Source organism: Phaenicophaeus curvirostris, chromosome 17 (assembly GCF_032191515.1).
Source record: "Phaenicophaeus curvirostris isolate KB17595 chromosome 17, BPBGC_Pcur_1.0, whole genome shotgun sequence".
NCBI lineage: Eukaryota > Metazoa > Chordata > Aves > Cuculiformes > Cuculidae > Phaenicophaeus > Phaenicophaeus curvirostris.
This window is the reverse complement of record NC_091408.1, coordinates 9,967,400-9,993,649: the sequence shown is the minus strand read 5'-3', so window position 1 is coordinate 9,993,649 and position 26,250 is coordinate 9,967,400. Positions and strand designations below refer to the sequence as shown.

Sequence of the window (26,250 nt, the reverse complement as noted above, 5' to 3'; positions counted from 1 at the left end):
CTTGTTCCATAACCTGGACTACGAACACACACAGCTGCATACTGGTTCAATATAGGACGTATATAATCCTTGCCTTGGTCTTCAATTGCAGGGTCTGGTAATTGTCTAAAAAAGTAGTAATAAAAAAAGTTAGTTCTCCAATATTAACACATGTATCCTCCTTGAACCAAGCTACATTGACCAAGTAGTTGATAAATAAAAATCACTTTTCAGAAAGTACAAGAACGTGAAATGTGTTCAAAACTAAAGTATGAGAAAAACCAAAGATAAAGCAGCTTGTAAGCATTTTTCCCATAAGATTCTTTCAAGGTCTAAGTTTTGTCTGACTTTGAGAAATTTTTTCATGTCTTGATAGGTTTTTCACTTTTCTTGTTACTCTTTGTCTGTCTTTTGGTATTTTAATTTCTATTAAAACATTAAGGATCATGTAATTTGAGGCACATAACATAAACCATTTTTCCAGTTAGACTTCAGGAGTTCTTTTGTGTTGAAGGAAGACCTCTCTGCTACCTCTGATCTTATTTGGAACACCTGGAAAATACCTAGGACAATCCTTAAAATAAAATTTGTGAAGATGCAACAGAGGACAAGGTGAACCTGTGCCCAAATTTCCTCATCTGTGTTTTCATCAAAGCTTGCAAGCTACTTAGAAACAAAATTATAAAACCCATCAAGTTTCATTTATTGTAATTAAAGAAGGATCAGCATCCCACAGAAAAGAAGCTAAGGTCATGAAGGCTACTGCAGCAATCCTACATCTGTGGCTTCCCATTCACATGGTCAGAACATATTCTCAAATGCCAGCCATCAGAGCATCCTATTTCAATAAAGATCCCAATCATATTTATCGAGTTCAATGTAACTATTAGTATAGCAAGTTTGTGTGTTTTAAGCTCCCCCCATTTTCAAGAAATAATCCCATTTCTGCCTCCTAGCACAGACCCAGCTGTACCTGTAAAATGTTGTAATACCTCAATGCTCACTGTACTGCTGACAGGTTGCTAAAGAGGACAGAACAAACCAGACTATCAGTCCAACCTCATTTTCAGAGATCTGTAGGGGAGACCGTGCAGTTTGTTGGACTGTAACTGACCTTTACATCTAATAAGGATCATTTTCTTTGTGGTAGTGGTGGAGAAGCATACGTGGAGGTGTTTCAAGGACAATAATAGGCCAAATTAGAGTATGAACAGAGTAACTACACTCGTCTCACTCTTATATGGGGCACATGGCTGGAGCACACCCCAAAGTAAAAGAGAAAGCACAGAGCAGGGCACTGCAGCTCGTCAGAACTGTCAGCTTATATCTCAGACTCCACCACTAATCACTGTACCCACTTAATTCCTTTATCATAAAGTAACATGCAATGAGGTATTTCAAGAAAGTTCAAAGCTCAAGATCTCAATGTGTTCATATTTATTAAGAAAAGATAATTTCATCTTGAAGCGTGCTTTGGAAAGATTACAGGCTCAGTTTTAAATATTGCTTTTTCTAAGTAAATATCTCCATTTTAGAGTCAGATGATTTCAGATGAGATCATACTGAATTACTGGACATTAATGGAAGACCACATGTACTGTATTCTATCTTATACCTTTGCCTTTTTACTACTAACAGATAAAGCATAACAAATCACTTGATCTGATATCAGATTAAAAAAGTAATTAAGTTGGCTTAGCAGACTTCCTGATTACTGCTCACTGCTAAGATGCCCATGTTCTGTAAACATTTATTTTGAACCACTGAAAAATGCTACAAAGATGAATGTTGCCATTAGAATTGACTGGGTTTATATAGCAGAAACTGCTTTGCTTCAACACAAATCACTCCCTAGACAATCAAAAGTCAGACTACACAAGAAAATTGCTGGACAGTGATCAATGACGTGAACTTAGAGCACAGTACCTCGTTCACCCTGCTCCATGCCTGGACAATGAAATGGTATCAACATCAGTTACTTCCAAACACCTAGCTTATCGGCTCAGGTTCATTGTGCAGCCAATGCAGGAACCAAGCCAAGATACTCACACTCATCTCTGGAGAGCTCCCTTGACTAGAGGTCTACAGCTGAACTGTGCAAACACTCCCTTATCTTCTTCCCCCCTTTAGTCTAAAATAAATGCACTTTCAAGGAAGGCAGCTGGTTCTACTTCAAAATAAACTGGCCTCTCCACTCTGTGTCTACTCCAGGTAGCAGTACAGAATAACTAGCAGCCACTAAGACAAACCTGCTCAGGTAAAGATGCGCTTTGTGTGTAGTAAGAAACCAAACCTTACCCTACAGTAAGCATCCACAAAGCTTACAGCGAGCAATTTACAAATCCTTCATCTTGCACTCATCTGTATTAACAGAAGTGCAATCTTGAAAAGGGTGCAGAGAAATCAGTGTATGGTCTCTGAGCACTAAGACTACAGTAGTAATGCCAACCATGCCTGTTGCTTAAAAATCAATGTTGTCAGTCAGTCTCTGTGGAAAGAAAGAACACTATTTGCTCTTCATTACCCAGTTTTAGTCAGTTAATATTAGACAAAGGTTTCTTTTCTGTCAAAATAGTTTCTACATGAAATTTTTCAACTGGTCATATCACATTTGGAATAAACTCTGGGTATCATGTTCTTACGGCTCTTCATTATTCATCACTCCAAGAAGCTCCTGCACCAACTCTTCTTTGGAAAGATCTTGACTTCTCTTGATCACTTCTGTGAAAAGCTGCTTTCCATATTGAAGTTTCTTCCATGGTGTATCCAACAGAGAGTTACTCAATCCATATATTCCTATACATAAAAAAAAAGTCACCACAATCAACTTATTAAGCTCTGGAGCAAAGAAAATTAACTTATGTACTACACAAACAGTGTTTATCCCACAGTCAGTGGGAGAAAACCAAATGCTATCAGCAAATTCATCATGAATCTCTTACAGCAATTTGTTTATTCATCCTATTGCCAGTTTGCGTTTTTCTTCAAAAATAAGTGAAATCATTAAAACATGTTTCAAAGATGTATATATCATGTGATAAAATAAATACAACACTCTTCCAGATATTAAGGGTCTCCTAGGTGTGTAACTCGTAATTAAACAACATAACCATTTCTCAACAACTGTTCTGGACCACTACTTCTGACGGTTTTACTGGGGAGGTGAACTAACACACAACCACAAAAACCAAAACATTCACTTCAGAGCATCATTGCTTTAAATTTAATAAAGTTAGCTGTAGTTGACATTTTCAGCACTGTTATTAAAACAGTGTATGCTGTGGTGTGAAACAGGTGACACAAAGCCTCTTTTTCGCCTCCAGAACACAACACAATACTAATAGAAACCTAAGGGCATTACATAACAAAAGCACAAAGCAGCTCATAATCATGAGACTGTTGAGTTTACTTCTGTCAAGCAACTTTAATACTTCAAACTTTACGTGTCATGAAATTAATGAAGTCCACAATAAGGAGGTTATGAGATAAGTTTAAGATTTAAAAGCAGTAACAATTAAGTATTTACAGACCAGCCCCTGTGGATCACTTCTAGCCAAAGAGTATCTACATGCTTACTAAGTAATTTAGGAGCCAGGGGAATCAATTTAATTGGAAAGGGCATTCTGGTGATTTGCAGTTGTCATTACAGATTTCACAAAGTTTTAATACAATTTAAGTGATTCCCGAGCTAATCTTTATCTGCAGGTATGCTATAAAACACACACGTTCCTAAAGAAGAGAGACAGAAGGCATGCAGCCTACACAAGGCTGTCCTTAAGCACTCCTCTGTGCTAGTATTCAGTACTTTGTTTCACAGTTTTACTCTAATATCTATTTGCAGAAGTTAACTTTAATTTCTGGTTTGCCAAACTGATAAATGTACAATAGAATTACACCATTTTTGCAGCGTTAGTCTTTTACAGATCAGCTGGTTTTACTCTTGAAGAAATACTGCAAAGCAACATTTGATGGCAAGAAGGAAATTTCTCTTTAGCATTCACTGTGTGCTTATTTTTTGGGTTGCAGTGAGAAATAAAGACTATCAACCTTTTATCTTCCTAAGGCAGCCAGGTACATCGAAAAGGAATTTGTTGTTGAAGCATGGAGACCAGAGCTACCTTGACTACAGTCTGCAGCTACCTAAGATTTGTGATTCAGTTCCTCATTACAGCAAGCTGACAAATTTTTTCTTAACTTTTTGGTTTTGGTTTCTGGTTTTGGTTTTTTTTTTCATTTTAATGTTTGTATTCAAACCAGTTTGTGCTGTGGCTGTACAAACTAACAACTGTTTCCAGGAATTTATGCTGTAATTGCTACAGGAATTATGTGCCTGCTGGCAGCAATGTTTTGACCATTAACCTAAGCAGGCAAAATCAGCCACTGCCATTAATGCTTATCAAAGAACTGCACTGCTCAGAGCCTTTTATGTGTCCTTGTCTATTTAAACTGGCTTTTTGGTGATGAATTCTGGACTACTGGTCTATGCAGCTGGCTAGATTTTAAGTATTTTAAATCAATCCACCTGCTAAGACAGCATTTTTTGTTGTTTTTTTTTTATTTTTAAAACCACCTCTGTCATTGGGGGAGCACCATCACACCACACCCATAGCACCACTGGGTAAGGAGAGCGAGGGTCAAGTCCGCAAGCCTTGCAAAATCTCCTTCCTCAAGCCAGGCTTCTTTCCTTCAGTCATAGCAGCATCCCACTAACAACGGCGCAGGGGGTACACTGACATGGATAGAAGCTCTTAATGATCTATCTATTCTTTACTGAAATGTATTAGTTAATACTAACATGATTTTAAGAACACTTAATTCTCCATTTTTTTTTTGTAAATAATAGAAAGAAAAAGTTAGCAAAGACAATGCTGAAACAGCTAAATTACTAGAGCAACACAGCTACATTCTGACTCCTTTAAAGCAGCAGAGAGTAATATTCAGATCTTTCTGAAGGAAACCTACCAGGACTTAGGAAAACAGGTTCTGGTTCTCCTTTGTTTCCATAGTAGCAAATTACATCTCCTTTGGTGGTACTGAAAAATACAAATAAGAATTTCTCCTTGAAAAACCATCAGCCTCTATATTTGATTACACTCTAATTTCATGCAATCTTCAACCATAGCAAGATGTTTCCCCACTGCTACTACTAATGTACCACAGCCCAAAGATTAATTGAGGCATTCTATTACTCTCCTCCTCTCAAAATGCTGTATTAGCTGTACCACGGTCAAATAGCACCACTATCATTCATAAGCATTAACTGTAATAAAATTCAGTAAAACCCCAGAACTGCTGCTTGGAAAGTAGCCAGGCTTCATGACAAAAATCTGTATGGTTTTTAATAACTGGAGACTGGGTTACCAGAGGAAACAAAAGAACAATCCATCACAGCAAGTAACCTTTTCCCATCATCTCTTTTGAATCGCCACAGCATTTGAAGAGGCCAAGTACCGTGGGCCATTTTATCTGGCAGAAGTAAATTTTTAGGCCCACTTGGGGCAACGTTGTAGGGCACAGTTGGGTCCTTTCAATGACAGCTACGTGTTTTCAGGCTGTTTGTCGGATAACTGTAGTTTCCATTTGTAAGCTCTTTCCCTAATTGTAGGTTCTAACTTCAGCACTTGCTCTACCTTGTGCACAGTTTAGCAGGGGGAGTCTCACGTAACGTTCAAAGACAGCTTCCAACATTGCAAATACCTCTCACTTGGCAGAGGGGACACCTTCAGCATACCCAAATAGCGCAGGCTTTGTAGTTTTACTGATCCTGACAACACAAATACCAAATCAACTGGTAAGACAAAACAACACCATGAGGAAGTCAATGAGCCTTGTGTGTCTTGTGGGAGATGGAGGGTGGGGAACAGATTGCCATTACATGGACACTTGCAACATTCCTCAGTCTCATCAGCTGAAGTGAGCTAATGATTCTACAGGTGGCTACCACCTGGTCAGGGTTGTTTTGGTTTGGTTTTTATTTTGTTTTTTGTTTGTTTTGTTTTAATTTGCCAGGACACAACTATGTGATCTCATAATTCCATACTTCACTCTAGTGGTTTACTTGTTCGCAGGGGAAGAGACTACATTCTTTGGCAGCAAATACTAAGCTAGGTACCCGAGATGCCTGGGATCTTACAAGAATAAAACAGGAATTGAGTTCAAAGGATCATCAGACTTTCTGTGAGGAGATCTGGGTGTCTGAGTTCAGTTATTGAAAAACCAAACCTTTGAAAACAGGATGATACTAATCATCTTGCTCGAAGCATGTTTGTTATGGCCCTTGCAAAGCCTTACATAAAGAGTCTAGACCCAGGCTGAAAACAGAATGGAAGTTATACCTGATGTTCTGAAGTCCTTGTTTATTAATGTTAGGCAAGGACCACCTGGCCATTTCGGCAAGGTCAGACCTCTTCTCTCCTCAGCAATCTTTATATCATTTTTATGGCCAGTTAATGGTTAGTATTAAGTCACGTTAAGGTGAATGATACCTGTCTATTCCTTTCCTACAAGCCTGGTTCCGATCGGTACATTTGGAATTGGCACTCAGTTAGTACTAATACTTGAAAGAATCTCTTGGCAGCTAAGGAAAGAGCATTGAGCTGAGCAGTCATTAACAGACCAGTCCAACTTCTTGGCCCCAGTCCCATGCAAGGATACAAAAAGTCCTACACTCATAAAAGGATGCTGGCACGCTGCATTTTCGATGAACGGGGCATAGAAAAAGCAACGAGTGAAGTATTTGAGGTCACCTTGAGCTGCTGAACTGGTGTGTTTCATGGAGCAAACTACTTATATTGTATCTCAAAAGCAACAATTATTACTTTAAAAAACATAATCTGTAACTAAAGTCCCATTGGAATTAATACAATACAGATAATGACTAAGCACATGGAACACAAATAAACCCAAGTAAAAAAACAGGAAAAGATAGTTAGCTGCTAATGGCCTATTTTAGCAATAACATTTAGGTCATTAAAAAAAATTAAAACTACAGTAGCAATAACAAATATACTACAAGGATGTCATGTATTATACAAATAAAGCAAAGTTATTAAAGTCATTATAGTTTTTTTTTTAGTATTACACAAATTATTTTATAGCTACATTAGATACTCGTCAAGTTGTTGAACCTGTACCTGCTGTAGAAACTCTGAGGCTAAATGATCAGAGCAATTATCACCTGAGGCCTCAAAGGACAGTTTTAGATGGAAAGAGATGAATAGCCCAAGCAAGCCCTTGAACACAGCTGTAAGACAAGGCCTGTCATAAAAGAGACCACATGCTGAATAAGTAGCACTACTGACTTCCTTTAGCAATGCCTTTTTATGTGAAAGAATATTACCATCTAGCATCTGTTCTGAGATTCTTGCGACTGAGAAACTCAGTAACAAGATCTCCTGTAGTTTAACAAAAGATGGGGAACACACACAAACTGCAAGGTCACTAATTCCAGGCATCTGTATCTTATTGTTTCTATGTTCCACATTCCCTCAGATGTGTTTTCTATTACACTTACCTCTGATGCAACACTGCTGCTGTCTTTGGTCAAAAGAAGATTGAAGCCTTCCAAGAGACTTTTGAAACGCGGATACTTCCAAAATCTAGTTCAATGTGCCAATCAGCTCCTTTCCTTTATTGTTTGGCTCTGCCTATTCTCTTCATATTGTTTACAGATACTCAGAACTGAACATAAAGGCAAAAGCCAAGATGAAAAAAGCACTGCAGGCTTAATCACAGCAGTGGCCTCAAAACCCTGGCCTGGACTCTTCTCTTCCTTCCCCACTTTACAATTGTAGACACCAATTTCACCAGATAAGTAATAAGGGCATAATTAAAGTGACGACAATAAGACCTAGTAGACATGTTTTATTTTATATTCTAGCCATAGCTAACAGCAGAAAGAAGAGAAACTCAAACTACATAAAAAAAACTATGCTCTTGGATACATAATTCTGTCCAAAAAATGTAAGCAGTAATAATAAATGTTCTAGGAAATACTCTAGGCAGCATAAATCTCAGTAGTAATAGATGCTTCATAGCAACAAGAAAGCCATGCAGACTTAGCCAGAATTACTTCTTAATGCTGGTGAAATACAAAGCAATGCCCTTCTTCACCCCAGCCCTGCTTCAATTTCAAGGCAGCTCTGAGTCACATTCAACAAAAATGTAACCAGAAAGGAAAAGAAAAAAGTAATGAGGCAGTGAAGCTCCACAGGGCACAGCTGTCACCGAGTGATCACTCCCCTGGGCACTGAGCACCCACCTTCTAACAGCGGAACATTTCACAAGCAAGGACACTGAGTTGTTCTACAAATAACCTCTGCATGTATTTTTTGTGCATGGAGAAAAGATGAAATTTGCAGCCTGAAAAGCTGAACGGTAGTTTCAATTGTTCTGATTAATCTTCTTTGCTTCAATGTTACTGAGCTAATCAGAAAACCCTTCCTGGTCGGAAACTAAAAAACACACACGCATCCCAGATCACAACCTATAAAGCCCAAACATGTCTGCAAAAATACAACCTAACATGACATAACATGCTGAAAACAATACTGCTCAATATTCACAGCATACAAAGTATGATTTAAAGCACTCCTCTGGTTTTATTGCCAGTGTCTCAACACTTCTTTGGTGTTGCCCTAATTTTTCGAGCCAGGTAGAATCTGACACCAGAGGGAAGAGATAAGATAAAAATGTTTTTCAGAAGACTTTTTCCTTCTCTTGACACTGGATTGTCCATCTCATCAGACTCGCAAATGACTGAGGATCTACGCAGAAATATTTCAGAAGTGGTAGTACAGAACACATACAGACACATCATTTTCATGAGGACGTCACAAGGAGCCTGACAGATGTACTCTGCCGAACACAGGATCGGGACAGACAATGCACGAGAAGAAATGTAAGTGAGCTCGCAGAGTGATCATGAAAACTTGCCCATCTACATTCTTTCCACATCAGCAGCCTGACTCCATCTCAGTTTTCCCTGGAAAGGCTCCTAATTCTAATCTCAGGAGAGCAATCACACCCCTCCCATGTAGCCTTCTCTTCATAACCATTTGGAATGAAATAGTCCACATTTCTAAAACCTGGTCACATCGTTCAGATTTTTGATCTTATAAGGTCCTGCACTACAAGCTGTTCAGTTAGCTCTTCTCCCAAACACCTTTTTATCAGTTTGCTTTTTTTACCTCATCAATGATGTTGCTACATAAGTAACCAGATATAGATTTCCATACTGCTAAGAAAAGATATGTATAGCCTCTATATCAATATATTATCTATTTTGTATTATGTATTTGTATATCCATTTCCCCCAAACACACACGTTCCACCTTCATTGTTTTGGGGATCTGCAGTTTCTGCTGGGACTCAGTCCTATCCATCAGCACATCTAGGATAAAAGCTGTTAACAGCCACACTTCCCTCTCCGATCAGATCTTGAAGAGTACATTCTAGTACATTATCTCTATTTTCAATATGTTACCAAATGAGTCAATGCAGGTGATGGTAAAGTTTATTACATTTCCCCCGGAGAGACTGCAAGCTGCCTGTCACAGGCAAGAGCAGGAAGGCCTTTTTCTGCAGCCCCCTCCAGCTGACTTGTTCTGTAAGGGACAATTCCTCTGTTCCTCATAAAGTGATTCACTCCTGTTGCACAGGGATCTTACTGCACGTCAACAATATGGGCTCTAGCTTACAACCTGTCAGAGAACCCAAACTTGCTGGGAGAGTGACAAGAAGCTGCCACTTCAGAAGGTCCTTCAGAGCAGTCTGTATTACACACTTGGCAGTACAGAACACGAGTGAGACAACCCTAATGAGTCTGAGATAACCATGAAAGCCTGAGCAACTGCAGCCATGAGATTTGTTGGACATAAACACAGGTTTCCCCAAGACAGAAATGCTGTCCTGATCATCAACAAAAGCAGCTCACTGTTACTCCAGATACTACCGCAAAGGGAGAAAGAAGGAAAACTGCTATGAATCTTAAACAGACTTTTTCTTAGAGACTGCTCCAACCTCTGATAACCTTGTTCCTCTCTAATCAGACCTACTAACAGTCAAAGTTGGAGGAGTAGCAACACTGCCTTCTTAGAGGCTAATTTTGCAGCCCTGCAAGACTCCAGACAGTTTGCCATATGCCACACACTCAACGTAAAAGTACATGTAGCATAATGGGATAAGTATTCATGATTCTCATACTCGGCAAGTACAGCAAGATGATAAACTGAAAAGATTAGAAAACTAAAACTACTAAGTATTTTTTCCAAGGCAGTATTCTTTTTAAAGAGAATTGGACAACGTTTAAATTTACTTCACAAGATGGCACAGAGCAAACAGATAACACTGAAAGTGTCAAACCCCATGCATGTTTAAAATAAGTCACACAAAGCTGTAGAAATAAACTAGTTTTTACAACCCGTATAGTGGTTTCCAGCTCTCCTTCTCACATCACTGCACCTATATCATTGAGCATAATGTCATCACGATAATGCAGAGAGAAGATAAACATTTATTTTCCCGAAACATCTACCTGAAAACTCAAACATTGTAAATCTCTCTAAATGTGCTGCCTCCAGTCAGCAATATCATGGGCTCAGATATTCCTCTCGCCAACACTTCTTCATTTACACTTGCAATTTGAGTTTCCTCTCCATTCCACACCACTCTAACAGAGCCAATCACTGCTTGTCACACGACAGAAGAACACATTAAGAATAGTCTTCAATACTTACTTTGAACAGTAACATGGCCCAAAAAAACAGCATCAACTACAACAACATTTTCTATTTACAGAGAAAAGTAGCTTCCATTTATATACTACATTTCTCTGAGGAGTACTTCTAATTTCCTAAAATGACAGTTTACATATCTTATAGAAATTGCTCTGCATCATTAGCTCGCCAAGAATTTCATTTCATCAGGGTATCCAAGGCTAAGGACATGTCAAAACGGAGAAGTAAATCAACACATACAGCTTTCAGAGTGATACTCAGCAAGGAATTATGACTTGCACCACCACAGAAAGACTATTCAATTGATCATACAATTCTCTGTCAGCTCAGCATGCAGAAATGAACAAACAAAATCAACACGTGAATGATTGCCTTAAATAACATCAATTGAATCTACTTTAATATCATTATACTTGCAGCCATTATGACTATTCTGTTTACCTGAATTAGAAAAAGAAGCTCAAACTTACTGCTTCCTGGGTAACACCTGAAATATGATTGCTTGAAAACCCAGTAAGACTATTTCTTCTGTTATTTCTTCAGTTACAGATAGCTTTCCAATTTATGAAATCTAGCCAGGCAGCAGCATGCAGTAGAGAGCACAAAAAGTTAAATCCTCTGACCACGGTAAAAAGTAACTTAAGCAACAGAAAGATTTTGGGAAGTATCTGGTGGGATAAAGAACTTGGTAAAGTAGAGAGCAAAAATAACAGAAAACTACAAACCCTGCACCTGCCTAACTTACAGAAAAGCCAAGTAGGAGAAGACAATCACATCATGCAGGACCTAACAAGATCAATGCCTCTGCAGAAATTTTGCCAAAGCAGTAGCGTGCTGTTGGCAATTTATACCCATGTGAAGTATGCATCTAACTGAGAACTGACACAGAGTCTGGAGGTGACTTAGCCCTGGATTTCTATTCTTCTGAACCAGGCATAACGCAAAGAAAAATTAGCATATATACTTGGGCACGCACACACAGGTGTGCCAACCACACTGACTATAATCAAGTATCCAACATCCTTTCTTCAGTTACAGAAACTTAAATTCACGCATTTGTTACATGCTATTTTTTTTATGTTTCAGCAAAGATTAATGATACATCCACTCTGACAGGACTAATACCTTGAAAGCTTTTAGCTGCTCTAATCCTGCCACAGTACACACCATTCAGAGAAAAAAAAATGCTGAGAAGTTATGGAGCCAAGGTTTTGTGTTCTCCAAAATACAGGCCTTCAGAGGAAGGACTGACTACAGCCTATAAGGCGAAGAGTCACAAGAGGTTTTGTCAGAATGCTTAGAATACAAGATAGCCCCCAGTGTTTGAAAGATGAAAGAATAACTAAGGAAATTATGACTAGAGTAACATTAGGACCTTCCACGCCAATTAGCAAAGAGCCCTAGCTTTACTTCGTGACAGGCTTCTGTATCATTATACCTCTGTGTTAAGAAGTATACATACATCACTGCTATGACCTTTCTCCCTCTGGCATTTGAACTGTGATGTTTCATAGACTTACTTCAAGTCAGCAGCTAATAAATTAAATCCATTGTAAAGATGTCCTTCTACCGAAACTTTCTTCAAGTAAGAGTAGCTGTCAAGATCTGCAGTCAAGAAGTTCGTTACGAGAGCACCTAAGAAAGAGAAGTACATAGACCAACTCATAATGTGTGAAGTCACTACCCTGACAGGCTTGGTAAAGCAAACAGTAAGACACAAAATTCCTGCTACCAACAGGGTTTAAGAGTAGAAAACAAACACACCCAAACCAAACAACAAACCTTTAAGTGTCTTACAGCACTGCATCATGTTCACGTTAATGGCTTGACTTTTACTCTGAAGAACTCTGGCAAAATGCTCTTGGTTAACATTTCTACAGAATTCATGTTTACTAACTATGCTATTCCGGATATGCCTTTCCTTTCCTCCCACCTTGCCAAACTCTTTATTGTCTTGCTTTATTTCCCCAATATATGACCCTAAAAATAAACACAAATTATATGATTTGTTTCTTTCACTGTATAATGTGTTTTGCCATTGCAACATATTCCCAACACAGTACCATATGACAATTATTATACAAACAGACCTAGCTTTGCTTTAAAAACCCCACAGATCCACTCTTTCCAAAGAGTTTTTATTCCTATTATTTCTGCTCCTATCTTTATCAATGTGTGGGGAGAAGGAACCACAATAACCTTTGCGGCTAAACTCCAGCATAAACCAAGTTGCATGGTTTCCCTTAGGTGTTTGAACAAGAACATTTTTAAAAGTCTACAGTAATCTAAATCTAGCTCAATGCTTGTCTGGTTGTTCTGACTATTAATTAGAATTGCTGTCAAGAGAAGACAGTTGGTGATGCATTTCTTGTCAGAACGTAACTTCAGGCTCTAGGCACTACATCTTGTTTTACTTTTGCCTGCTAGATTAGAATATCATTTTCTAAGCCAAGTTCCCACACAGGTACTCAAACACATCAGTACACAATTCATTTTACAGCACACAATCATTTAATCTGTACATAAAGCGGTGCTAAAAAAATTAATATGGGAACCATCACTGTTTTACTGGGACACCACGGCTTGTTTGTTCACTTTCTTCTTTTTCTATTTCTGCTCCTTCATACCTCTTCCTCTCGCATTTTTATCAATCTTTGGCTGCATATAGTTTGTCAGGGCTGCCATCTTGCCTTTCTTACTGATTCCCAGCCATGTCCCACCTTCTTTTCCTTCCTCCATATCCAGACCTAATGGAATAAGAAAAAGTTAGGCTTTCTAAAAAAAAAAAATCTCAAGCTTAAACCAGAATTTATTAATGCAGATCCTGAGTCTTGGTGAGACCAAACAAAATGCAGTAGGTACAAGACTGTCTTTTTAGGCAGGTGAGGTAAGCCCACCCAAAGCACCTGTCCTCGAGTTCTGTACTGTCAAATATTTTCCAAGCTACTGCAATACTGGAAGAGAGACAATATGAAAATTAAATGTAAAAAAAAAAGCTTTGCCTATATTATAAAATACATACAAAACTAAATAAGCCTAGAATGCTTGTTAGCTAAAAAGCAAAATTTCACACTATTAATAATATTTCCAAGTTTAAATTCACATGTAATCAGAAAAATTCAGAGTAAGTTAGGTAACTAATAATGATCTTGGACTCTGGAAAGATAAGGGGACCCACAAAAGTGAAGCCCACAGCCAAACCTCTCAGGAGTACAAGCCCCCAAAACCCTACAAACTATTTATGAGTTCCTGTTAAACAGGAATCATTTAATGGAAAACCAAAAACTAGTTCAATATAAGAAGTATACTCTTAGAAAACTTCTAATTCTGAATCATGTCATAAGATAACTTTCATTAGACGATCAAAGGAAGAGGTTTAGTATCTTTATTCAGAAACTCCTTTCTTCCTCCAGTAGCTAAAAACTTCAATATCAAGTTTAGACATACCACATCCTGACACAACACTTCACTGCTATTCTCTGCTTTAACTGAAGGGCACACAACAAAAACCATACAGCTTTGCTGACCAATGCCCAGTGACTAGCACTCAGCAATTCTGGGAAAGGGAGACTGCTGTAAGTGCAACATATTTTTTCATTTTTAAGTCACATAAAGAATAAATTTGATTTATTTCAGTTCAACTCGCTACTTTCATTTCAGATAACAGAATTAAGTCAAAGGCGTATATTCACAGGATCTCCACAGACAGACCCTCTGGATGGAAAATATATCAGATTCTTATGCCAAACACGGACAGAGCTGACCAGGGCATAAAAGACAAAACTTGAAGGCTCTTATGTTTTCAGGATTTTTTGTTTCTTTGTTTTAAACTCCTTCACAGCAGAGGAAGCAGCACCCAGAATGTCTGGCATGAAACAAACCTCAGCCAGAACTTCAGAAGGAAGGGAGCTACAGTGCAGTAGGAGTAATTTAACCTCACAGGTCTCCCAACCAATGACAATAACAGATAATATCAACAAAGAGTATTTGCAAAGTTAAAATCTTGCATTTAAACAACACTTTGTCTTCCAGAGCTTCTGAGAAGAGGCAGAAGTATTAATTATACTTAAAAATGACTACGGATAGATTGCCTACAAAGGGGAACCAGACAGCTGAGTGACTATACTATCAGTTCAGCAAAATGTAGACGTGAAAGCTAATAAACTGTTGCATCAATAACTAAAATTATTCTGTAGCCTATAAATTATTAGCTGGTAAGAAATGAGAAAGTTTTCACTTTCTTGAGGCTTGGTTTAATGATTTCAAGTCACTATTACAGACAACGAGTCTGTGGAATAACTAATTACACCTACTTTAAAAGGTATTTTGGCAGATCTGACAAAGCTCAAGTAATTGCTTGGGATGGACAAGTTAATCTGATGTACTTCCACTGCACGTAAAACGGGGGGGAAAAAATGCAAGATATTAAAATACAAATAAGATAACAGCAGCATAACTCATTCTTCAAACTCATGACATGTTTTCCCCAGAAACATAGAAGAAGCAAATTTCTTATTAGAATTGCAACACCACCACCCCAAGAGCAAAAAATCTGGGACATATTTCCCATATGAGTTGTATGAAACCCACTCAAAACAACAAGATATACCCACCACTAAGGATCTCATTGCTGCTGTCCCAAAAATCCGCTGATTTGGATGGTCTGTGGTAAAATTCATCTCTATTAGCTGCTAGAATAAGCCTGTAGAACACAAAGAATAAAGCACTATTACTTACAAATAGGAACTTCACGGTACAGGCAGGAACAGAATCCAATTCTTGCCACATCATTAGCTCATTTTAAGTATGAAACCAACGTTCATCATCCCATCTCACCTTTATCACTCAGGGGGAAGGCAGAACGACAATTGACAGCAGCCTTGTTTCTCAGGGTCTTAAGACACTCACCAGGTCTGTCTCATTGTAGAGGCAGCTGTTATTTTCAAAGAATACAACTCGTAATATAAGAGATGGAATTAAGATGGCATTAGCAACCTTAAGATTCCTCAGCATGTGAAGTTACAGCTTACAGAAAACATAGAGGTTATTGACAGATTTATAGGTAACATTAATAAAGTCTGATGCACGAGAGTGTGTTTTTACTTAGGATCATGTAGTCACAGTATTTTCTAATCTAACTTTGACACTTAAAGCTCTGTTTGTGTGGTTCAAAGATACCAGTCAGATGCTTGTGTTTGTAAGTTCTCAGAACAGAGATAGGTTTAATAGTCTCAAAGGTCCAGTCCCACAGAAACTGGCTTGAAAAATGACAGCATGCTCAAGGAGGCTGAGAAGTAAAGCGAAAAGGCGTGGGGTTTTGTAACAACGAAGTAGTGGGGTGGCTTTTTCCCCTATGTTGTCTGTTGTTTTGTGGTATATTTTTTTGCATGTGTAGCTCCTTGCATAACCTGCCTACTACCAGAACAGCAGGACAGAGTAGTTGAATCGTTATTGAAAGTCAGCCCTTGCAGGAGAGAAACTACACGTAGCCCTGGAGGCTACACAATCGGGAGGAAGGAAGAAGTTATAAAAAATAACATGCAATTGAAAAATGCTTCCAGATGAAATCTATTATTTATACTTAGAGATAAATGCATCGCTCCACAAGACAAAGTGCTGTTCTGACAACAACCGTGCTGCAGTTTTCCATGTGTCACCTAAAATTTGATAATTTTAGAAAACAAACAGATACTAAAAAAGCACCAGACATCATTAGGAAACGGCAGCAACAGAAAACTCCGTTAGCTATGCCTGGTTCTCTCTGTACTTTGATAATTATTGTAAAACGCACCAGCAGACTTGCCAGACCAAATCAACATGATATTTAAGAAGCAACGGACATACAAGATAGGACAGGTCTTCCTCAAGAGTCCCAGGCTTGGCAGCAATGCAGATCAAATTCAGTAACAACAGTTCAAGTCAGTCAGGCTGTGAATGTAAAGCAGGTAAGATGTAAAGAGTCAGTACAGCCAGGGGCTTCAGAAGAATTTGGAACAGTCTCGGGTTTTCGCCTTTGAAGAGCAAAAACTGTCCATTTCATCCAGCAGAAGTTATTAAAACAAAGCAGCTTGTTGGTGTACTCCCTACAGGTCATACAAATACCTTCTGAAAGGGAGAAAGTTAGTATTTTCTGTTATTTAAAAGTAATGGAAGACAGCATCAAAAACTAAATTTCATGACTCACTACAATATCAAATAGATAGAGGTTGGCTGTAAATAAAAGCTTGAGTTAGAAACGTTACTGGGTTTCTGTGCTGAGAACCAGCAGTCTGACCCTTCCATTTTCAAACCCGTAGATGAGCTTTCATTTGATGCTGTTCTTCAGTCTTTTCTTTTAAATTACAAAATAACAACTGCAGAAAAGTGGTTTTCATTGGTAGACCACCCTCACCCTAAGAGCAGATAATGGATTTAGCTGACCCAAGCAAAGGGCACAAGCCCGCTGTAGCCCTAGGCAAGCCACACACTGCAGTCAGGGCAGCAGGCAACTGCAGACGCATTGGCACACAATTCTACTGCTCTGTGCCGTGATCCAACAGCTGGAGCTTCCAAAGGCCTGCTCATTATTGCCTGTAATGAGACCTGCCTTTATTTCAATTGCAAGATTGTGAATGTTCCCCATTCTCCCCAGCTATGTTGCTTAATATTTAATTTTAATGAAATGCTATCTTCCAGAAATCTACAGATTTTCTCCATCAGTTTCCTACAAGCTCAGTATCCTCCTCACTCTCAGTTCCTCCCACCAGCTGTGTGCCAATTGCATTTACACAGCAGAACCCACGTTTGGTACCATCACATCATGCAGTCTTCTCTCTAATCATTAAGTCACAACACATAAGAATCAACTCCAACAAAATATCATTACTTCACTCAATATTCAAAGGTACTGTCTTTTTCTGTATGATTCTGGGCTTTCCTGCAAAGTCACCTTTTCATTAACAATGTTTTAAAACACAATCACAAGGTGCCAGTTGCACATTGGAAATACTGCACATGAATTAGAATCAGCTACAGAGAAAATAAAGGCTGACATCAGTGGCATCCGTTCTGTAAGGAAGACACTTGACATTTTGCCCGACGAAATATCTGTTGGAAAGAACAGCACATCTGTATTTTTATCTTTCCTATGCCAAATGATCATAATACTATTCAATTCAGACTTTCATTATTTCCCTTATTCTAGTTGGTTCCAGTCTCTGACCTATAAGCTTTCAGGTGATTTCCCAAGTTTCTCTCACCTTGCTCGAATATCCTCCCTTTACAGCACACATCCTCCTCATGCACGTTTTTGTTTAAACGAACAACTCTGCTGTCAAAAATGGTTTGCCTGAAGTACATTTCTCATTTTCTGAGTCTCCAATTACATTTTTTTCTTCCATAATTTTTGACACAAAACCATGGTTTGTTTATAGTACGCAAATACTAAAAATAAGCAAAGTCTTTCTGGTGCAATGGAATATTCCCCATCTCAAGTTTAATATGCAGACTATTAAATTTAGCACAAGGCTAGCATACAGGTTTGCTATAATCAAAACATCTTCATTTTATCTTTTATGAAACATAATCATACTGAAAACGAGCAATATTAAGTGATCCTCATCTTCTAATAAATTGCAAAAAGACAATTCAGCTATTTTTATAGCTGAAATAATTCAATTGCATTGGGATTTACGTATTAAAATTTATTTTAATGTTGAGGCAGGGATGAAAACATGAGAAATCATTCCATTAAAGCAATTTCCTACAATGTAATTCAGTTCCATAAAAAGACTCTGATTATAGCTTTGAAGTTTGAAACACGTACTTATTTGCAAGACGCACACAGCATAGTTCAGAAAGATGTAAAGGCAGCATGTTACCTTTGACAGTAATAATGGACTGCAGTAAAGCATTTGTTACACTGCACTAAACTTCACTACAAATAGGCCTGTAGGGAGTACACAGAGGAAAAAGGGTGGAACATAGAGTCGCAAGGGTACAAGAAGAGAGAGATTCATTAGTGTTTCATAAATGTGAGCTGTGAGCTTTTTTTTTAATTAGGTGCTCAAGAAAATTGGCCTGTGTACTGCTCCAGAAACCAAAGCCTGGATGGAAAATTAAGTGTTCTGGAGAACATGGTTTAGTGTGAGAAAGTCCACTGGCTACAAGGAAATGGCCAGTGACACAGTTGTTTTCTCAACTCTTAATGCCTGTTGTAGACATTTTCCTTGAGTTAGGGATGCAAAGTAGAGGACAGCCAGAAAAATAAATGTAGATGCCCGTTTTAATGTGTACCACATCTGCAGGTACAGGAATCCCACGTTCCAAGATGTCACCATTAAATAAACAGAGCTACAGCACAGAGTAACACACACAAGTCGTCAGGGAAAATTGTACTTAGCAAGGGACCGGAATAGAGAGGTGCAACTTGGCCTAATGTCTGTTCTGGGAATGAGGAGAGCTGGGTACTATTCCCAACTTATATTCAGACCTATGTCCTTCTGAAAGCTGAAACAAAGGTGAAAAATACTTAGTTGTGGTGTGTTAAGGTAAAAAAAAAACAAAGTGACTACAGTTCCGTATCCGATTTTAAAAATCAGCCACCAAGAACACTAATGCCTGACACTTATCACCAAAACACATGGCTCAGTCATTTATCTCAGAGGTACAGAGCAAGACATCACTTAACAAAAGGTACCAAGAAAATTAAATACATCAAAATATTCCAGAATTTGGGCCAGAACATCTCAAAAGTTTTTTCCTATTTTGACACTGATAGCAAGCCGTTTTCTGCTATAAAGTCAATAATTTCAATCTTGATGCGATTTTTTATAGCAAGCAAACTCCTCTAAGTTTTGCTTTTAAATACTGATCATGGCAGAAAGTTCACTTGGCAAGTAACTACAGTTTACATCTAAAGGATTTTCCCCAGAGGCATCAAATTGACGAATCTATCTTTCGCTAACTAGCAACACAAAGAAAGTCAGAGCAAATAAATGGATATATTAATTCAGCACCAGTCACATAATAAACAGAAACCCTTTTTAGGCAGATTCCAGATACAGAAAGGGATGCACTCTATGGACAACTGACATTTTCGTTCTCATTTCCTTTCTTTCTATAGAATAGCATTTGCTTCTCGATACAAAAGGGCAGAAAAACAAGGCAGTGCGCCTTTCATTGATTTACTGAGCATACTGACTGACAGCTTCTGGATGAATACCAATACTCGTTCCCCACAAAGTAACATGGAACCTATACAACACGTATAAATACAGAAAGCAGTAGAACTCTGCAGTCTTCCTCCTGGCCTGAAGTGCTACCTTTCAGTTACATACTGGATATACTCCAAAATACTGCTGTTGGATATAAGCCTTAAAAAGTAAGGGGTGTAATTAAGGAGAAAATTATTACAGGAAACTTGATGTTTGGGAAACTCACTGCATGACATGAACACACCCAGTAAAAAAACTTTCCTAGAAGCACAGATGCTTGTTTTGTCTTAAGCTTTTGGCTAAACATCTCAAACACAGGACTATTACTTTATTCCCTAAAAATTTAATTACATTTTAATTAAATTTAATTACCTACATTTTTGACATGACTTAGTTTATTACCTAAAATTCTAATTGCAAGTAGATTCTGGGGAGACGGAAGGCTAGGATACTTAGTAAGAGTTCCTTATTCTCCAGTTCACAGCACTACTGGTTTACATTAACAGGAGTATAATCCATCTGAGAGCAGTGAAATTTGATTTCCAGCATTTTCTGACAGCGTAAGTACTTAATTTTGGGACAAACAGGAGCATGAAATCTTTAACTACACCTTGTCTCAAAAGCATGACTAGCTTTAGCCTCACGTATCCATGTTAAAAAGCAGCTGCACCTATCCACAAGCCAGTTCCGTCAAAAACACCATGGAAGAGTGAGCAGTGGTAGCCATGCTGTAACACATAAGAGAGCAGGGAACTACACAGTGAACAAGGTGGTATTGTCCTTGGGAGGAAACAGGACAAAGCAGCAATTCAAAGTGCAGCAGAAGTTACCTAAGCAGTTAAGTTTCAGTGTTAGTACTTCTGGGTTCACAGTGTTTTAACTCTTGGCTTCCAAGACTTGACCAGCACTTATTAACAGAGAAGAAGTTAACACACAGAGCGATCAATAACTGTGATACTGCTTCTCTACTATCTGCCCATTACTTTCCAGGCTGAATTCGAGCTGCTGGTTTCAAACTGAAAGCCCTTCAGAAAGAAACTACATCTTTTCCTGAACCTCATTGCTACAGCTGTGATGCCCCAAAACTAAGGGGAATCGTGATTTTAAATAGCAAGTAGAAGACGGGACTTTCAAACTCTGGATTACAGTATTAAAGGATTTATCCTACACCACAACAGACCTCCAGCAAAAGCGCTGTGATTACAAAGCCCAAGTCTTCTGACAGTCTAAAAACAAAGGGTTCTCAAAAGGTTACAGTAAGTCCTCCAATGGGAAAATCAAGAAGTTAAACATTACAAAAACATAAACAGCTAATACTGATTTGACTTTCTGGGTTAAACATTGGCTACAAAATCAAATAACATAAAAAAAAATATAGAAGCAAGTCTCTTAACTAGAACCACCTTTACCTGTATGCATTTTTTGAAACCGGTCGGGGGTCAAATTTGAATAGAAGGATGCACATTGAAGAACTGATGTTTCAATCTTGTTTCGTCCACCAAGGCTCAGTGCAAGGTCATTCTGCAATAGCCTACAAAGTAAATAAAGATTATCCATTATACTGTGAATTATAAAGATAACCTTGTTTCTATGTTGGAGCTTAAAGATTGCAATGTTCTCACTAATAGCTCTCAATTAAAATAAATAAATAAAACAGAAACTTCCAAAACAGATATTTTTCAATGAATGGTTTACTACCAGAATTCTTGCAGCTGTTGTCTCAAGGTTATGCTTCCTAATTCAGATTTTTAGTAAAGAAGCAAGCATCAGGAGGACACTGGAAGTTCAGAACACTAGCCATACAGAAAAGAGCCTATTAAATAAATGTCCACTCACTCCCAATAAAGCACCACTACTCCCTCTCCCCACCCACCCCATCCCCCATCTTAAGTAAGGCAAAATGCTTCTGTTAGAATAAAAGAGAAAAGACTCAAACTGCTGCAGAAGCTGGGAAAAAAGCCTGAAAAGCCTGGGAAAAAAGACACTTCCAGACCTATAAATAAAGTATACTTTAGGCCAAGCTATTAACGTCCAGGAAAAAGTATAATTGTTTATCATCGGGAAAGGCATCAGCTACAAACAAAACTGCCCTGGAACCAAGCGTACATTTTGATGAATAGTTTCCAGCACTTACGGTATGGTTAAACTCTGTCTACGCTCAGCTGCCTGAGAAAACACGCTTTCTGTTTCAAAACCACATAACTCCTTACAAATACTGCGCTGCCCCAAGCAAAATTTTTCTGATAATAAAACCATGGCCTGATCTTTACTTTTTTGTGGCTACTGAAACAATTCTTAGTGTTACCAACCAACCACACACACCCACATACTGCTGCTGAGAGATTCTTCCATGCAAAAGTTTTCTAGGTAGACAAAGAGGGGAGGGGGACAAGTAGAATTTGATTGCACGACTCTAAGACCATCTGAGTAACCCAGTGACTGCATCAACTTCTGTACAAAAAGTGAGATTTCTAATCGTATTTCCAGATACGCAAAAAGTGTCTCTCTGGCTCTTTAATTTCCACATCATTCATCCTAAGAGATACCAGGAAATGGGATAATGTTGACTACACTGCATGTTACCAGAAGTAGTGCAGTCCTCGTTAATTAACAGCTTGCCAGGAGCTGCTGGCTCCTCTTAAGTCACAGTTCAGCACCACAACAAGCCTGCTGTCACTGTCATGGCTCAAGTTCAGTCTTGCCACCTAATATTCTGCAAAGAGACCGCTGTTGCAGGAAATGAAATAACTAAAAAAAGAGGTGCAACACTCCTGACACACTTGTCAAGTCAAAAGAAAATTAGTGCAAGAACGTCTATGTATGGCTATATCTCTATCTTAAAGTATTTTAAATTCTGTTCTGTGACAGAAGTAATTTGCCTCCCAACATGACTTCATAGTCTACTAGCTAAAAGCAACGATAGCCTAGCTTTCCAAACTATTTTCTGTTTAACAGGTTACAAAGTAAGGCATCAGAGAAAACATAATTAAATCACACCATAGGCTTTCTGCACCTCAAATAAGTTAATCCTAAAATAATTGGTTTAGAAATGAATCACGAACCGAAGATGCAGACTTGAATTTTGGGTAACTGACTCACTAGACAAGTGTTTAAAAAGTACCATAGGCAGCTTTATTTAGAAAATCTAATCAGTCTTAAGAAGGTGTTACCACCCTTCTCAGACTCCTATTGCAAAAAACTCAATAGACTGATCACACTGGACTTGTGCAACTGAACTACCACTTCTGAAGACCTGGATCTTCTACATACAGATCTTGTTAGCTTTTCACAGAACTCGAGATCTTGTATCCCAGTTGCTTTATGTCACTAAGCATAAATAACACTGACCTGTTCACGCCTTCCATCCTAACTCATACAAGGATTCTGAAGCAAACCAAAATTATAGTCACGGTTCAAATCACAGAGCACAAATTTCCTAGAGCAGCAGACAGTTATGAACTAAAGCACAGTGCTATTTCCAGGTAACACAACTGAAACATAACACAACTCTAGGTACTTCTAAAACTTCTTATATTAATTTTTTTAATTTAAGTTTCTGATGCTGTCCAGGTATCCCAACAGTATCTATATGCTACATCCTACCTTAGTTCCTTTATTCAGGATCCCATTTCTTCTACCAGAAAGCATTGAAACTGTAGAATGATTTCTCATCTGGAACATTATGTTATTCTTTATTCTGCACCAGTTACCTTTCTTTTAACCTTTTTTTTTGTCTCAGTCCAGAATCTTTTTGCCTTGCTTTACGCCTTTCTCTCACCACCAAACACACTCTGCCTCTAGCTACTTGCTTTGTCATTGGACATTTATTTTGACATTTGGTAATTTTTCTGTCCCCAGAAGAACATGGACAACGGGTTTCTTCATGACTCAGGTTCTTCAGCACGCTTAACGCGCAGCCAGAACACAGTCACAAAGACTGTTCACTTCTGCTCATTTAACAGCACCTTCCAAACAGTCCCTGCCCTACAGTCGTCAACCCAACCAGCCGAGTGGATGAACCATGCGTTGGTTAACTATGGGAACTTGGGGTAACATCAAGTCTGGCAGATTTTCCCCATTAGAAGACTGGGCTCCCAAATAATTATCTCAAGGATGCACAATCCTATATATCACAAGCATTTGGTGCGGTTTGGGCAAACAGCAGTTATCTGTCTTTCCCAACCAACACAAATGTCTGAGGTTGTTGCTTAGGTAACTCAGTGCACTGGCTACCCAGAAACCAAAGAGTAGGTTGGTTTTTTTCCCCCCTTTCAGAAAGGGAAACTTTTTGCTGAAGTCATTAATAATAAGAGATTCAAATCAGGATAGACAAGACCTTTGAATCCCTGCTCCAAACATTACAGTTAGAACATTGCAATAATAACTAAGAACAAAGATTTACTTTAGCTGCCTGATTGCTGGTGTCCTGTTCTTTAAGCAATCTTCTCACAGACAGTTCCACAAGTCAATGGAACAGGCACTCCATCCTTGACTGAACATAAATTTGGGAGCAGAAGGAACAACAGCGAAACACAACTGTGGCCAGGCAAGGCATCCTCCATCCTGTTCCAAGTTCTGGAGGTGGGGAGTTCTGGAGACAACTGCTCCCTGCCTCCCCTGCCCCTAGTATCTCGACAACAAGAGTTGTGGGCTGTGTTTAAAAGCCACAAATAAGTCAGTGCACCAAAAATGAAAAGCAACGAGTTTTCTGTTAACAGACACACTCAACATTAGCAGTCAGGAAAGCTAAACCTGGTCGTAGCATTTTAAAGAGACACTCTTTCATGTTAGTCACGTTTGTGAACATGCAGACTCTAACATACGTATCAGCTCTGCAACCGCTAGTTGCACTTCCACCAAAACAACCAAGTCTATCACATCCTAGTGATTTCAATTATGCAGATTTCAATTTTACAGCTCTTTTTTTTTTTTTAATCTTATACATTCCTTTTCTCCCCAACCTGCAGCCTACTGGAGAAGTAAAGCTTTTGTCTCTGAACCAGAAAGCCACCAGAGCCATTCATTAGCCAGTGATTGAAGCAACAAGATGATGCCAAAAGGCTCTGAATTAGTAATAGAAAAAGTCTTTGTAAAAGATGCAGCAACACAAGACTGATCCAACCACAACTCCGAGAATTCAAATTGCAAAATCTTCCACAAAAAATGGGCAGACAGTATTTGTTAAAATAAAAGACAGATAATGTCCAAGAGCTTTAGTTTGTCTTTCACACGTATACTAAAAAGCTACGTAAAAAATAAAACTAGATAATTTCTTGCCTGTCTCTTGAGCAACTTGTTATAAAAATATATAGTGACTTACAGCTTAGTAAGCAGTTCCATTGTAATTACAACTTTGCTCGTCTTTGGGAATGTAAAGGGTTACAGTTTCCACTATCAAGGATATCTTACTGGCTGCCCATCAGAAATGGACTTATTTCCATAAAACAAATTAAACAAAATGGATTAATAGAATGGTTCACGGAGCAAGCAATATGCTAGAATAATTCTGTTCACTACTGCTCACTGGTCCCTGCTTCACAGCAACAGAAATACGACAGCTTCATTTTCAGCTTTTCCTCAGTGTGAGCATCAAGATTGACATGTATAAAAATTAAGCAACGCCAGACTGTTTCAGAAACGACACTCAGCTCAGAAGAGACTCCCTTCAAACTTACAGTTCAGAGGTATCCATTTACAGCACCAGCATGACTGTGGCAGGTAACCCTTACCACTTTTTTTTCTGACAAAGCACAAAGAAGGGCACTTGGTGAAAGCAGGGATGTAAAATGCAGTTTTAATGGGCAACTCGCTGACTGCTCTGCTGACTATGGGATACGGCTCACAGTACTCATTAGGTGTCCTGCCAGATAATTAAATGGATTACTGAATAAAAACCTGTTGACAATTCAATTATGACTCATAAGATTACTATTTTAATAAACAGATTTCAGGCTCCATTAGCTGATTTATTGAGTTCCCTTCAAATAATCGATTCAGTACAGCTGTTGGTGCAAAGTTACTGGTCTACAAAAACTGTTGGTCAGAAAACAGTAGCAGAATAAATGTGTAACAGTCACCTCAATTATCTACAGGGATTAATACTTTCGCTTTGATGTGTTTCTAAAATCTATATTCATTATTATCTGGTACAATTGCCTTGACAGAAGTATTATCCTGTCACTCCATCAGCTTTACTTGATGCGATTACAGTTCTTTAAGTTACATTTACGCTTTTAGCATCTCAAATATCAATACATTACTATTTATCTTGGGCTCTACCTGCTGGCTTTGAAACAAGCATAAGAGTTTTTAGGGCCTATATAAACACTCCAACCCTTTTT

At 38.5% G+C, this 26,250-nt stretch overlaps 1 protein-coding gene across 2 annotated transcripts in view; it reads right to left on the bottom strand.

Annotated features, from left to right (window-relative positions):
* TANGO2 (transport and golgi organization 2 homolog) overlaps positions 1 to 21,444 on the bottom strand; it is a 167,728-nt gene extending 146,284 nt beyond the window's left edge. For both annotated transcript variants that reach the window (XR_011338663.1, XM_069871114.1), the window contains exons 1-7: positions 21,319 to 21,444; positions 15,329 to 15,417; positions 13,343 to 13,462; positions 12,236 to 12,350; positions 4,942 to 5,012; positions 2,622 to 2,775; positions 1 to 105 (exon numbers count right to left, since the gene is read on the bottom strand). Coding sequence is in view for 1 of the 2 variants with exons in the window: in XM_069871114.1 (XP_069727215.1) it covers positions 1 to 105; positions 2,622 to 2,775; positions 4,942 to 5,012; positions 12,236 to 12,350; positions 13,343 to 13,462; positions 15,329 to 15,417; positions 21,319 to 21,374 (710 nt within the window). In the remaining variant the exon portion in view is untranslated. The remainder of the gene's footprint in view (positions 106 to 2,621; positions 2,776 to 4,941; positions 5,013 to 12,235; positions 12,351 to 13,342; positions 13,463 to 15,328; positions 15,418 to 21,318) is intronic.
* Between the last annotated feature and the right edge of the window lie 4,806 nt (positions 21,445 to 26,250).